The sequence below is a fragment of the Bos javanicus genome, chromosome 27 (assembly GCF_032452875.1).
Source record: "Bos javanicus breed banteng chromosome 27, ARS-OSU_banteng_1.0, whole genome shotgun sequence".
Classification (NCBI taxonomy): domain Eukaryota; kingdom Metazoa; phylum Chordata; class Mammalia; order Artiodactyla; family Bovidae; genus Bos; species Bos javanicus.
The window spans coordinates 19,164,080-19,178,999 of NC_083894.1; the positions used below are offsets into that span (position 1 = coordinate 19,164,080).

Sequence of the window (14,920 nt, forward strand, 5' to 3'; positions counted from 1 at the left end):
AGAAACCAACAGAGGATATTGAATACACTTGTCCAGTGAGGAATATAAGAACCAAAAAAGAGTGGTATTCCAGAAATAAAATGAAGTGCTCCAATGCTGAAGACATGACAATGGAATTGGGCATTTGAGGTGAAAAAAGAGAAGAGGTCAAAAAACCTTGAAAAACCAGAATATTGGAAAAACTGTTTTTGTGGACATTGCAATCAGTAAGAATATTGACAGGAATCATGTTTAAAAGAGTGATAGTGAGCCAGATGTGGAAAATCTTCAAAGGGGAAGGAAAAGCAGGAGCCATCAGGGTCTACAGATGATCTTGAGTGATGGCCCCAGCTTCCAAGTCAAGTCAAATAATTGTGAGTATTTGGGGTGTCAGTAATACAAGGCTGACCATATAAAAGTGTTGACAGTCAACTACTCATTAACCTACAAACATTGCAGGCAGATTCTTTACCAACTGAGCCACCAGGGAAGCCCATATAAAATTGCCAATTCTGCAATTTCATGATTCAAGCCAATATAACTGAATATATATAATATACATGGTAGAATATATATGTGAATTGTGGTTGACCTCATAAGATGGTAGCTATTTATGTTAGTAGTATTTTCTTTTTCAGTTGTGAACCTACCTTTGATTAGGAATTCCTATTTTACTGCATGTGTATCTTTTTCTTTTAATTGGAGGATAATTCCTTTACAATGTTGTGTTGGTTTCTGCCATACAACGTGGATCCGCCATAAATATACATATATCCCCTTCCCTCTTGAGCCTCTCTCCCACCCCCAACCCCCATCCCATCCCTTTAGGTCATCACAGAGCACTGGGCTGAGCTCCCTGTGTTATACAGCAACTTCCCTCTAGGTATCTATTTTACACATGGTAATGGATATATTTCGATGCTACTCTCTCAATTCATCCCACCCTCTCCTTCCCCCAACCTCTGTGCACAAGTCCATTCTCTATATCTATGCCTCTATTTCTGCCCTGCATGCATGTATATCTTCAACAACTCATACTGATCTGCTTGGTACTTTTAGTAGGTCATTTAGTACTTCTTATACACATGTTACTATAATTGCTACTGCTGACTTATGTTGTCATTTCAGGGTGAGAATCATTCTCCTCACATTTCCTGGTTGGGAAATGATTGAGAAATACACACAGGCATCAGGTGAGAATCAACATCAGCTTTACTACTGATTAAGCTGGAAAAGAGAAAACAGCTGGGACCTGAGGCCAAGATGGGGCACCAACTCCTTCTCCTCTGGAATGAATTTATGCACTCAGTCATTTGACAAATACAAACTGCTTCCCAGGGGCACAATTTCTAACATGACAGGGAGTAAACCAAGGGCAGGGTAGGCTAGGTTGGGAGGTGGAAGATGCAAGTATGTACCAAAGCCTCCATTTTTAAATTACTTTCTCTTCGTGTCTCCCAGAGCCACCCTTTCATGATGCTTTCTTCAGAGTCTTCACAGCCATTGTATCAACACTATACTTTTAAAAATTTGTTGGATAGGTGCCAATTTTGGAAGACACAGTCAAAGGCAGCAACTACTTTCCCTTCTGCTCTTGTCAGCAGGGCTGACCACTATGGGCAGACAGATCTGAATGAGAGAGCTAGAGAAGCCAGGCCTCACACATGCAGTGACCCATCCAGCTATCTACCAGTTAGGTAAGTTACCCTTCCCCTAGGGAAACATGTTAAAGGGACGGGGGAAAAAGGTGAAAATTTTCTCTTCCAAAACACCTAATGGTTTTGTAAGGCCTAAAGCTTATACAATTTGGATGGTCCTCTTTAAGGAAACATATCCAAAATTACAAGTGTAAAATTAGGTAGAAAGTTTGGAAGATGCCTGAGCAAGTGAAGACCTTGAAACCTAAGTGTTATAGCTTTGTAAATATATAGCTTCATAAATTCTCCTCTGCTCTTGAGAAGGTAGATAAACCTATTTCTATGTGTACAGCAGTTAAGATGCTATCAGGTACAACAATTCAACTTGCAAGCAAACCAACCTGAACTGGCTTAAATGATAAACAAGAGTAGTGGCTCATAGTAATAAAGAGTCCAGTTGTTGGACAGGCTCTGTGGTTGGTTGATCTAGTCGCTTAACAATGCCATAATGACCCAGTTTCTTTCCATCTCTCCTCTGCCGTCCACAGTGTCTATTCATCCATAAACGGCTCACTTCAAGTTTAGAGCATGAATGCCAGTAACAGTGGAGACTAACAGCTTACTCTTTCCTGTTAGAAGAAAAAAGACAATTGCCTCAATCATAGAGTAAAAGCCCTGAGATTCAAACCATGGCCTATTGAATTCAGGAGTCTGAGTGACTCAGGCCAAAACCAAGCACGGGGGCAAGAAGACTACGATAACCTTAAAATATCAGGCCAAAAAGGGCCTACCTCGAGATGGGACTAAGGATGAGGCTATGGCTCATCCAAGCCACACAGCTGCTGCATAACAGAGGAGTGGAACTGAGGTTGGTGAAACAGCCACAATATTCAACCAGAGGGTAGAGCATGGAATAAGCAAAATCTATTGTTGTTTTACAAGACAGTCACTTGGTTTAACTTTTCCCTTCCATCTTCATTTTTCCTGTCCCATAAGACAGAATTCCTCTCCCATAGACAGGGAAAGAATCATTTTTTTGCTAGTCACCCAGCATGTAGAGTAAGTGCTTAGTGTTTATTGACAGAATAAATGAATTTACCACAAACTTGAGAAACAACTGGTTGGAAGCATTGAATAGGAAATTAGAATGGTTTACTTTGGCCACCTGATGCAAAGAACTGACTCATTTGAAAAAACCCTGATGCTGGGAAAGATTGAAGACAAGAGGAGAAGGGGATGACAGAGGATGAGATGGTTGGGTGGCATCACTGACTCAACAGACATGAGTTTGATTAAACTCTGGGAGTTGGTGATGGACAGGGAGGCCTGGCGTGCTGCAGTCCATGGGGTGGCAAAGAGTAGGACATAACTGAGCGACTGAACTGAACTGAACTGATGTAAAATGGAACTATGCAGGAATATGAAGTCAGAACAACAACAAAAGATGTATTTAGGGATTATTGATTTGAACTGAATTGACAATTTTCAGGTCAAAAGGACTTTCCCAGTGTAAGAATCCACCTTCCAGTGCAGGGGATGCAGGTTGGATCCCTGGTCTGGGAGCAAAGATCCTGCATGCCTCGGGGCAACTACACCCACGAGCCACAAATACTGAGCCAGTGGGGTCCGGAGCATGCAAGTTCCAACTAGAGGATCCCACATGCCACATCTAAGATGCGACACAGCCAAATAAATAACTAAAAATGATAATAATTCTCAGGTCAGAACCATATGTCTTATCAAAGAAAGTAGAAAGAGACAGAAGGACTTTTTTTTTTTTTTTTCAGAAGGACTTTTTTGTAAAGTGACTCTTCAGATTCTCACATGCCTGTGGTGTCAGAGGCTCAACAAGACATCAAAAACGTTTCACAAAGAAACAGAAAGGTAAGTGCAAAGTGAGGGGTAATTAAGATAACTATTTGACTTTGACATTATATGTGGGGACAATTAGATTAAATGGGAACACTTCTAGTTTTGTAATAGAATAAAATATCATTATACCTTTGAGTCAAAGGTAATAATTTGACATGTTTTTCTATATAAAAGCAAAACATATAAAGCAAGTAATCTTATTTAGTGTGATAAAGAAAACTGCTGGAGGGAAGGAATCATGTAACAGTTTTGCAAGACTTCTGATTTCCATGTTTTCTCTTTCTTTAGATTTCTTCCTGAAAATATGGACAAAAATCAAAGCTTTGAAACTCAGATTACATTTTAGATATACTGTCTTTTTTTTAATTAATTAAGCAACTCATTGGTAAGTACTTTTGGTAAAATGTTTTTGCTTTTTTTAATGGAACGTTATTTCCATATTTCTTGCTTTTTTAGTGCAAACCTTTGAATATTCAGCTTTATTAAATCAAGTCATATCTGTCCTGGATAATGTTATGTGCGATAGATTTCATTCAGGATTGGGTGGTTAAGTTGCAATGATTTTAAATCAAGTCTCCACCTCAGGAACCCAGGAATGTTAGGTAGGAGATTAGAAGAAGTCCACAGCTTACCAAGACCTTCAGCTATTCTGATAAACAATTCGATTACTGATGCTGACTCTTCATACTAAACAGGTTATCCAAGTCTTATTCTTGATGCTTGCTGTGTAGGTAATATTTGAACCACCCTTTCCGACATAATCATTTGTACACTTAAATACCATTTCTATGAATATGTCAGTGTGCCACAAAGCACAGTGAAGTTTAATATGGCTGCACATTTGCCTTGGTCTTCCTTCTGTATCTAGTACCAAAAAATCGAGTAGGTTAAGAAAAAAGATGTAGGTGTAATTTAAAAAATACATAAATGGCATAATTTTAGGGAACTTGATTTAAATTTTGTCTGAAAACAGAATCAAAGGTATATAATAGAGTATTGAGAGTTAAACACAAAGTTCTATGAAAATCATGTCTAAGAATATTATGCCAATTGACATAAATTTTCTGCGTAAAGATTCTGATTTTGCCATACCATCTAACAAACAATTAACATCCTCTTGTAAGGAAAAAAGAAATGTGTTTGGTGATGTGTTTTTTAAGTATTTATTTATTTGGCTGTGCTGGGTCTTAGTCGCATCATGTGAGATCTTTCATTGTCACACAGTCTTAGTTGCTTCATGGCACGTGGGATCTTAGTTCCCCACATTACAGGGCAGATTCTTAACTACTGGACCACCAGGGAAGTCCCTGGTAACATGTTTAAAGTGCTCTCAGTAGTATTTAAGATAAATGATCTTGAAGGATGTGGAGAAAAGGAAACCCTCGTACACTGTTCGTGGGGATGTAAATTGTTGAAGCCACTGTGGAAAACAGTATGGCAGTTTCTCCAAAAACTAAAAATAGAGTAGTTCTATTTTTAGGTCACTACTATATGACCTAGTTTTAAAGAGCCTCTTGATGAAAGTGAAAGAGGAGAGGGAAAAAGTAGGTTTAAAAGTCAACATTCAGAAAACTAAGATCATGGCATCTGGTCCCATTACTTCATGGCAAATAGATGGGCAAACAGTGACAGACTTTGTTTTCTCGGGCTCCAAAATCGCAGATGGTGACTGTAGCCATGAAATTAAAAGACGCTTGCTCCTTGGAAAAAAAGCTGCAACCAACCTAGACAGCATATTAAAAAGCAGAGACATTATTTTGCCAACAAAGGTCTGTCTAATCAAAGCTATAGTTCTTCCAGTGCTCATGTATGGATGTGAGAGCTGGACTATAAAGAAAGCTGAGCCGCTAAGAATTGATGCTTTTGAACTGTGGTGTTGGAGAAGACTCTTCAGAGTCCCTTGGACTGCAAGGAGATCCAACCAGTCCCTCCTAAAGGAAATTAGTCCTGAATATTCATTGGAAGAACTGATGTTGAAACTGCAATACTTTGGCCACCTGATGGGAAGAACTGACTCATTTGAAAAGACCCTGATGCTGGGAAAGATTGAAGGCAGGAGGAGAAGGGGATGACAGAGGATGAGATGCTTGGGTGGCATCACCAACTCAATGGACATGAGTCTGAGTAAACTCCAGGAGTTGGTGATGGACAGGGAGGCCTGGGGTGCTGCAGTCCATGGGGTTGCAAAGATTCAGACACAATTGAGTGAGTGAACTGAACTGATATGACCTAGAAATTCCACTTCTGGGTATATATCCAAAAAACAGAAATGGAAAAGATACATGCACTCCTATCTTTATAGCATCATCATTTATAATGACCAAGGTATGAAAGAAACCTAAGAGTCTATCAGGATGAATAGATAAAGAAGTAGTGGCATATAAATATATACAATGGAATACTAAAGCCATATAAAAGAAGGAAATTTTGCCATTTGTAGTAAAATGGATGGACTTGGAAAGCATAATGCTTAGTGAAATAATATAGAGAAATACGAAATACTGTATGCTATCAGTCATATTGTGGAATCTGAAAAATAAAACAAACTAGTTAATAAACAAAAAAGAAGTAGATTCAAAGATATTGAAAACAAACTAGTGGTTACCAGTTGGGGAGAAGTGACAGGGGAGGGGCAATAATGCAATTATATGAAATCATGTATGTGTAATTTTTGAAAATTATAAAGCACCACAGAATTTAAAGAATCTTTTATTTGTTAAAATTTTTTTTAAAAAAGATGAATGATCAATGCCAGTGCAGTCTGTGCTCAGGGTGAGCATGTTCAGGGTGGCATTTCCTGTTCTTGTCCCTGTGCCACTGCAGCCAGGGCCTTGTCTGCTGCAGCCCAACCATGGCTTCAATTAAGAAGAGCTACAGAAAGATCTAGAAGAGTTGAAAGTGCCGCTGGAAAAAGCCACCAGAAAAAGACTATCTGGTCCCCTCACAGCTGAAAAACCCAAGATTGAGACAGAAATAAAAAACAAAATGCAGCAGAAATCACAGAGGTAAAGCAAAACTTTTAGAAAATGAAAAGCCAGCTGCTGTGGTTGCTCTTATTAAAACAGCATATACAGTGAAATTCAGTAATTATGGATGGGATCAGTCAGACAAGTGTATGAAAATCTACATTAACTTCACTGGAGTTCATCAAGTGCCCACTGGGAATGTGCAGGTGCATTTCACAGAGAGATCATTTGATCTTTTGGTAAAGAATTTAAATGGGAAGAGTTACTCCATGATTACGAACAATCTCTTGAAACCCATCTCTGTGGAAGGCAGTTCAAAAAAGGTCAAGAAAGATACAGTTCTTATCTACATAAAGAAAGCAGAAAACACACACGGGAACTACCTGACTCAGGTTGAAAAAAACGTTGAGAAAGATTAGACGTCCTATGACATTGAAACAGATCCTGTTGCTGCTGCTGCTAAGTCACTTCAGTCGTGTCCGACTCTGTGTGACCCCATAGACGGCAGCCCACCAGGCTCCCCCATCCCTGGGATTCTCCAGGCAAGAACACTGGAGTGGGTTGCCATTTCCTTCTCCAATGCACGAAAGTGAAAAGTGGAAGTGAAGTCGCTCAGTCATGTCCGACTCGTAGCGACCCCATGGACTGCAGCCCAGGCTCCTCCGTCCATGGGATTTTCCAGGCAGGAGTACTGGAGTGGGTTGCCATTGCCTTCTCCGAAACAGATCCTAGTGAGGAATTAATGAACATTTTAAAGAAAATTTACAAAGATGGAGATGATATGAAGCGAACCATTAATAAAGCCTGAGTGGAATCAAGAGGGAAGTAAGCCAAAAGAGATACAGAATTCTGAAACCTGAAAGTCTTTTTGCAAACTGTGATGTGGAAATAAAATGTTTCTAATAAGGAAATGCGGTGAGCGGCACAAATGAACATGGCATGTAACTACTTACACAGCCTTCTTCTAAGTAAAGGCAATAAATTCTCCATTTCCTACTGGAGGATTTATTTAAATAGTGATTTAGTCACTAAGTTGTGTCTGACTCTTGCGACCCCATGGACTGTAGGCTGCCAGGCTCCTCTGTCCATGGGATTCTCCAGGTGAGAGTACACGTGTGGGTTGCCATTTCCTTCTCCAGAGGATCTTCCTGACCCAGGAATCGAACCCAGGTCTCCTGCAATACAGGCAGATTCTTTACCGACTGAGCTGAGGTAAGCCCCTGATTTAAATAAAATACGCTTATTAAACACTTCCTCCAAAGATGGTTTCTTTAGTAACTGGTCATTTTATTCAAGAAAAGAGTAATGTATTCTAATGTGAAATGTAAAAAGTCTTGCCTAATGAAAATGCTACATTATGTGTATTATTATTCGGCTAGGAGGTAGAAAACAAAAGTTACTACTGCTTGCCTTTCGGTTCCTGACATCAGCTCCCACCAAGAATAAGTAAAAACAAAACCTGAATGTTTGCATAAAATGCAAAAAAAAAGATGATTTCAAATCAAATAGCCATTTATATAAAAGATGGGAATCCTCTACTTTTTTTCCTCTTTTTTTGTAGACTTACTCTAAGGTCCAAGATAAATCAACCTATTTACACATTTGCCTTGATTCATGGGGCCTAACATTCCAGGTTCCTATGCAATATTGCTCTTTACAGCATCGGACCTTGCTTCTATCACTGTTAGAACTGGACATGGATCAACAGACTGGTTCCAAATAGGAAAAGGAGTACGTCAAGGCTGTATATTGTCACCCTGCTTATTTAACTTCAATGCAGAGTACATGATGAGAAACGCTGGGCTGGATGAAGCACAAGCTGGAATCAAGATTGCTGGAAGAAATATCAATAACTTCAGATATGCAGATGATACCACCCTTATGGCAGAAAGTGAAGAGGAACTAAAAAGCCTCTTGATGAAAGTGAAAGAGGAGAGTGAAAAAGTTAGCTTAAAGTTCAACATTCAGAAAACTAAGATCATGGCATCTGGTCCCATCACTTCATGGCAAATAGATGGGGAAACAGTGGAAACAGTGTCAGACTTTCTTTTTTGGGCTCCAAAATCACTGCAGATGGTGACTGCAGCCATGAAATTAAAAAGACGCTTACTCCTTGAAAGGAAAGTTATGACCAACCTAGATAGCATATTGAAAAGCAGAGACATTATTTTGCCAACAAAGGTCCGTCTAGTCAAGGCTATGGTTTTTCCAGTGGTCATGTATGGATGTGAGAGTTGAACTGTGAAGAAAGCTGAGCCCTGAAGAATCGATGCTTTTCAACTGTGGTGTTGGAGGAGACTCTTGAGAGTCCCTTGGACTGCAAGGAGATCCAACAAGTCCATTCTAAAGAAGATCTGTCCTGGGTGTTCTTTGGAAGGAATGATGCTAAAGCTGAAACTCCAGTACTTTGGCCACCTCATGTGAAGAGGTGACTCATTGGAGGAGACTCTGATGCTGGGAGGGATTGGGGGCAGAAGGGGATGACAGAGGATGAAATGGCTGGATGGCATCACCGACTCGATGGACACAAGTCTGAGTGAACTGTGGGAGTCGGTGATGGACTGGGAGGCCTGGCCTGCTGCAATTCATGCGGTCGCAAAGAGTTGGACATGACTGAGCGACTGAACTGAACTGATGATCTTCTTGCTCACTGTTGAATCAGGAACTACTTTAATCATGTGATATGTTTTAAAAAGCAAACTTCCCTCATCAAAGAGAGGAATCCTGTCATCTACCAAAAAAAAAAGAAAAGAAAAAACTGGAATAAATGTTCCCACATATCAAATTCTCATTTCCCAATTTCCAACAAAATCATTGATTTTTTCTAACAAAGTAATACAAATGGGTAAAACTGCAATTTCAAACTTACATAAGAAAAAAATATATATATGAAGATTTTAGTGACAGTATTCTGATTTTGCTAAAGCATTAAAAAAAAAAATGCCAGTTGGAAATCAAAAAGGTTCAATCATAAAGTGGAACCGAGAGCTCAGGATTTCCTATTGAATTTATATGGCTAAGATGGTAAAGAATCTGCCTGCAACTGGGGAGACCTGGGTTCCATTCCTGGGTCGGGAAGATCCCCTGGAGGGCATGGCAACCCACTCCAGTATTCTTGCCTGGAAAATCCCACGGACAGAGGAGCCTCGCAGACTATAGTCCACCGGGTCGCAAAGAGTCGGACACGACTGAGCGACTAACACTTACACTTTATCTGACTAGGACAACAGTGTCCAAACACCGCACACATGCCAAGCAAATACACCTGTAAAGTTGTTTTCTAGGTGCAGGCTATAACAGACTGCCCGCCTACCCTCCTCCCAGGTCCACCTGGGCTGTGCCAACCTGCGTCCTCTCACTGCAGCACGTGAAGAAGGTACACAGGCGCTTCACTCCACGGAAGGAAGGTTCTCGGTCCTTCCTGGGCATTCCACCTGTTGTCTCAGTGCGAGTAAACCGAAGCCTAAATTCTGTGGTTTGTCACTTCAGAGGCGAAAGTCTAAATGGGTAAATTCACAGCCTGGAGCATCCGTGAGAATTAACTATGCCCTGCTCCTGGCCCCTGACAGCCGTCGGGTGACCCCACGGTCAGGACCAATAACCTCACTCACTTCGGGCCCTGCTCTCCTCAGAGGGCAAAGAACGGTCGCTGTCGCGGGCTACGCCGCGTTTTGAGACTCTCGTGACTTGTGCCCGTCTCATGGACATTTGGTACCGAGCAGCCCGAGTGCAGACTTCGCCCTGGGCCTTACGGGAACGGTGCGCGGCGGCACCAGCCGGAAGAGGGGAGGTGGTCCCCACCCCCAGGCTCTGAGGAGGGCGCGGCCCTCTGTGAGGGATCGAGGTGAGGAAAGTTCCACAGCCGCACCCGCCGGGGCGGGGCTTAGGGCCGGAGCTCGGGCTGGGCGCAACCACTGCCCGCGGTGCGGGAGGTGGGACGAACACCACGGTCCTAACTCGAGCGCTCACCTTCCATCCTGGGGGTTTGTTCTTCCTCTCGGAAGGCTCTATCGTCCTGCTGCGTCACTGAAAAGCCAGTTCGTCTCCTTGCCGCCCTCACCCCGGTGCCTATCTCCCCGCGCCCACATCTCGAGTGGCGCGGTCCGGCTGTCAGGTCACGTGGCAGCGTGGGCGTGGCCTGCTCGGCGCTCAGGTGGTGCCTCGTGCGGCCTCCTCAGGAGTCGTTTGCAGCTTGTTGGTGGCTGGAAGGATGTTAGGCTGGAGTCGTCTAACCTTCATCTTGCTGAGCGGGATCGTCACCTGCTTGGTGGCGCAGCAGGTGCCACCGGTGGGTGAGCTGGAGCCGAGGAGGCTGAGAGGGGCGCGCCGGAGCGTGGGGGGGGGGGGGGCCGGGGGGGGGGGACGCGCAGGTGCGGGGCAGGCGGGGCTTGATCGACCCCTGGCAGCATCTTTACAGGCATCCGTGTTTCTTTAAGCATGTAAGAGGCGTGGGTGCAGAGCTGGCTGGCGAGCCTCACCCCTGGTCGACTCGGTACAAGCTGGAGCAAAGAAACTTTGAGGGGAAATCATCTCTGCAGACTGGCGGTTGTGTTTGCACACCCTCACATTTGACTGAATGCACTTTTTCCACGCGCCTATAAAACTACTGGAGGAAGAGTTCCAGTTGATCTGTGTACCTAATTAAGTTACGAGCTGCTTGAGGACTGGCTTTCTCTGCCTTGTGACGAGGTGCTGAAGGAGAGGTAGTAACTGAGGATCTGAAGGGCCCTGGGAAAGGACGAGGCATCCCGGGTTAGGGCGATGGGAGTAGTCCAGGCCAACCCGAGTCAAGTGACCACCAGACCTGTGGCTCTTTCCCCCTCAGGGAAGTAGCAGGAACACAGACTTGATAACTGAAAGAGCAAATGTGGGACCAGTTTCATTCTTTGCAAGGGAGGAAGTAGTCGCCGAGTGAGTCAGTGACTAACCAGAGGTCACACTGTTGTTTCTGGGTTCATGACAACTCAAGCCTCTGGACACCGAGTCTGGTGCTGTTGCATAATTCTCTTCTCAAAAAACCGTAAGACTGCATTTTTCTTTGTCGACTGATCAGATAAATAGGAACTTGGGTGCATGTGACTTAAGACTGACTAGATAAGGCTGCTCTTGACGGCTTAAGTAGGATATTGATATTGCAAGCAAGGTGTGCATTCGCCTCCTTTATTCTTTTATTTCTCTACGGAGAAGTGCTTTAAGAATAAAATCGTGGTGACGTAGTAGTCAGCCATTCAAAAGTGACACGAGATAAAGCAAGTAAAAGCAGAAAACAAAATGGTATGCACAGTGATTTCTGTAAGAGAAAAATACACAGTGGGCATGGGTTGGAAGGATATAAGGAAAAATAAAATTAGTCTGCTTTAATGTGGGTAGGGAATTAATTTGCTGTAAAATGGCGGGGATTATGAGAATTTTAAAAGAATCTTATACTTTGATACTGTCAATGCTTTCAGCCAAAGACCCCAGGAAACACGCCTATAGTTGAAAAACCTTGTTTTTATTGTTTCGCAGTGAATGGGAATGCTCGTCATGGGCAACTCTGGGGCCTCTCAGAAAAAAGGCATTAGGAGAAACCTGGTTTATAATTTGGATTTAGTGTGTTTCAGGGTCAGGTCTAAGAAATCAGGGCTTTGCTGTAGATCAGATGCTTTTAGAAAGTGAGGCGACTCTATGATTGAGTGAAGAACGTCATTTGTTTAGCAGTAGAAGAGGGTCTTTCGTGTTTTGTGAGTTGCAAGGTACCCTTGTTTTTTTTGTTTGAACTTAGAGTCACGAAGTGGGCTTGCTTTGTATGATTTTATCGTACCTCAGATTAACCTTCGCTGAGGTAGGTATTGTGAGGTCGATTATGTCTAACAGGAGAACAGAAATGGCCTGGCTGTTGAGTGTCAAATCAGCAAGTGCTAATACTGAGAGGTCTAGGTGTGGACCTCAGAACACTCTCAAATGTCAGCGAATGCTTTTTATTTCCTTTCTCAGTACTTAAGCAAAATTACTTTTAAAAAAAAGGTATTTTTAGAGCAAGAAAATAAATAACCCCTCCGTGAATCTGGGCTTCCCAGGTGGCTCACTAGTAAAGAATTCACCTGCCAATGCAGGAGATGTGGATTTGATCTCTGGGTTGGGAAGATCCCCTGGAGAAGGAAATGGCAACCCACTCCAGTGTTCTTGCCTGGAGAATCCCAGGGACGGGGGAGCCTGGTGGCTGCCTTCTTTGGGGTCACACAGAGTCGACTGTGTGACTTAGAAGCAGCAGCAGCCAGTATTCTTGCCTGGAAAATCCCATGGACAGAGGAGCCTGGCAGGCTACAGTCGGTGGGGTGTCACAAAGAGTTGGACATGTTTGAGCATGCGCACATGCTCCATGAACTTAGTAGTTTTTATTTCAAACAGTGGTTATCAAAGTCTAGTCCAGCCTCTGGTGTCAATTTGGGAAGCTGCTTTCACAAATCTTTAATTAAATGAGAAAAAATAGGCCATAAACTTATTAAATTAGAATGTTAGCTTTTATTCTGATTGCAGGTGTTCAATTTTTGTTAAAATGTTCTTTTATGTCTGTGAATTTTTTTTATTTTAATATTTTCACTTTGGAGAAAAAATTGGGACTCCCCTGTGCTGGGCCCCTCTCAGTTTCTTAACTGATCTGGAAAATCTGGGAGCCACTGGCTGAGAAGATTTGGGGAACTTCAGTGACTCATCTTTTGACAGGAATAAGCAGGTTTTCATTTTGAATCGTTCTATGATAAACTGTTGCCACATAATTACAAAACATATCTCAGAGCTGCTTTTGATAAATATGATAGTGGAAACTACAAGCCAAAACAGAAATCATTTGATTTGGAACATCTGTGGATTTTGTTCTGTTTTCTGAGGCTTTTCAGAATATGGTGTATTTTAAGCTCTTCTTGAGTTATTCTTTGATTCTATTAAGAGATAATGGTAGAGGAAAACATAAGCAGAACGCTGTATGACATAAATCACAGCGAGATCGTCTATGACCCACCTCCTAGAATAACGGAAATAAAAACAAAAATAAACAAGTGGGACCTAATTAAACTTAAAAGCTTTTGCACAGCAAAGGAAACTATAAACAAGGTGAAAAGACAACCCTCAGAATGGAGAAAATAGTAGCAAATGAAACAACTGACAAAGGATTAACTTCCATAATATACAAGCAGCTTATGCATCTCAATAACAGAAAAACAAACAACCCAATCCAAAGGTGGGCAAAAGACCTAAACAGACATGTCTCCAAAGAAGACATACAGATGGCTAATAAACACATGAAAAGATGCTCAGCATCACTAATTAATTATGGTCCAACTGTCACATCCATACATGACTACTAGAAAAACCATTAGAGAAATGCAAATCAAAATTCACTCATTATTAGAGAAATACAAATCAAAACTACAGTGAAATATCACTTCACAACAGTCAGAATGGCCATCATAAAAAATTCTGCAAATGATTAATGCTGGAGAGGGTATGGAGAAAAGGGAACTGTCTTACACTGTTGGTGGGAATGGAAATTGATACAGCCACCATGGAAGACAGTATGGAGATTCCTTTAAAAACTAGAAATAAAACTACCATATGATGCAACAATCCCAGTACCAGGCTTATAGCCTGAGAAAACCATAATAGAAAAAGACACATGTACCCCAGTGTTCATTGCAGCACTGTTTACAATAGCTAGGACATGGAAGCAACCTAGATGTCCATTGACAGATGAATGGATAAAGAAGCTGCAGTGCATATATACAGTGAAATATTACTCAGCCATAAAAAGAAGCACACTTGAGTTAGTGCTAATGAGGTGGGTTAACCTAGAACCTGTTATACAGAGTGAAGGAAGTCAGAGAGAGAAAAACAAATATCATATGTTAACACATGTATAAGGATTCTGGAAAGACGGTATTATGAGCCTATTTGCAGGGCAGTGGTGGAGATGCTGACATAGAGAACAGACTTACAGACATGGCAGGTGTGAATAAAAAGGAGAGGGTGGGACGAATGGAGAGAGTAGCATGGAAACATACACACTAACATACATAAAATAGCCAGTGAGAATTTGCTGTATGACTTAGGGAACTCAAACCTGAGCTCTGTGACAACCTAGAGGGGTGGGACGGGGTGGGAGATGGGAGGGAAGCTCAAGAAGGAGGGGACATATGTATGCCTATGGCTGATCCATGTTGCTATATGGCAGAAACCAGAATATTGCAATTATCCTTCAATTAAAAATAAAGAAAAAGGAATACAGTCACAGAAAGTTTTAAAAAAAAGATGATGGTGACAAGCTATCCCATCTGTGGGTATTTATCCAAAGAAAATGAAAACACTAATTCAAAAAGATATCTGCATTCCCATGTTCATTGAAGTATTATTTACAATAGCCAAGATACAGGAACAACCTAAGTGCCCATTAATGGATGAATGGATAAAAATATCTCTCACACACACACA

General features: G+C 41.9%; 1 protein-coding gene, 2 long non-coding RNA genes and 1 pseudogene across 4 annotated transcripts in view; 3 read left to right on the forward strand and 1 right to left on the reverse strand.

Annotated features, from left to right (window-relative positions):
• Window positions 1-10,508, reverse strand: part of LOC133239913 (uncharacterized) — a 232,037-nt gene extending 221,529 nt beyond the window's left edge. The window contains exon 1 of the long non-coding RNA XR_009734029.1: window positions 10,424-10,508. This is a non-coding gene — a long non-coding RNA (uncharacterized LOC133239913). The remainder of the gene's footprint in view (window positions 1-10,423) is intronic.
• Window positions 1-14,920, forward strand: part of LOC133239915 (uncharacterized) — a 415,759-nt gene that overhangs the window by 355,564 nt on the left and 45,275 nt on the right. The window lies entirely within an intron of this gene.
• On the forward strand, window positions 5,176-7,961 carry LOC133239911 (calcyclin-binding protein-like; annotated as a pseudogene).
• ASAH1 (N-acylsphingosine amidohydrolase 1) overlaps window positions 10,569-14,920 on the forward strand; it is a 31,432-nt gene continuing 27,080 nt past the window's right edge. The window contains exon 1 of one of the 2 annotated variants that reach the window (XM_061404307.1): window positions 10,569-10,742. In XM_061404307.1, the coding sequence (XP_061260291.1) occupies window positions 10,665-10,742 (78 nt within the window). In that variant the 5' untranslated portion in view covers window positions 10,569-10,664. The remainder of the gene's footprint in view (window positions 10,743-14,920) is intronic. The other variant, XM_061404305.1, reaches the window with a different exon arrangement.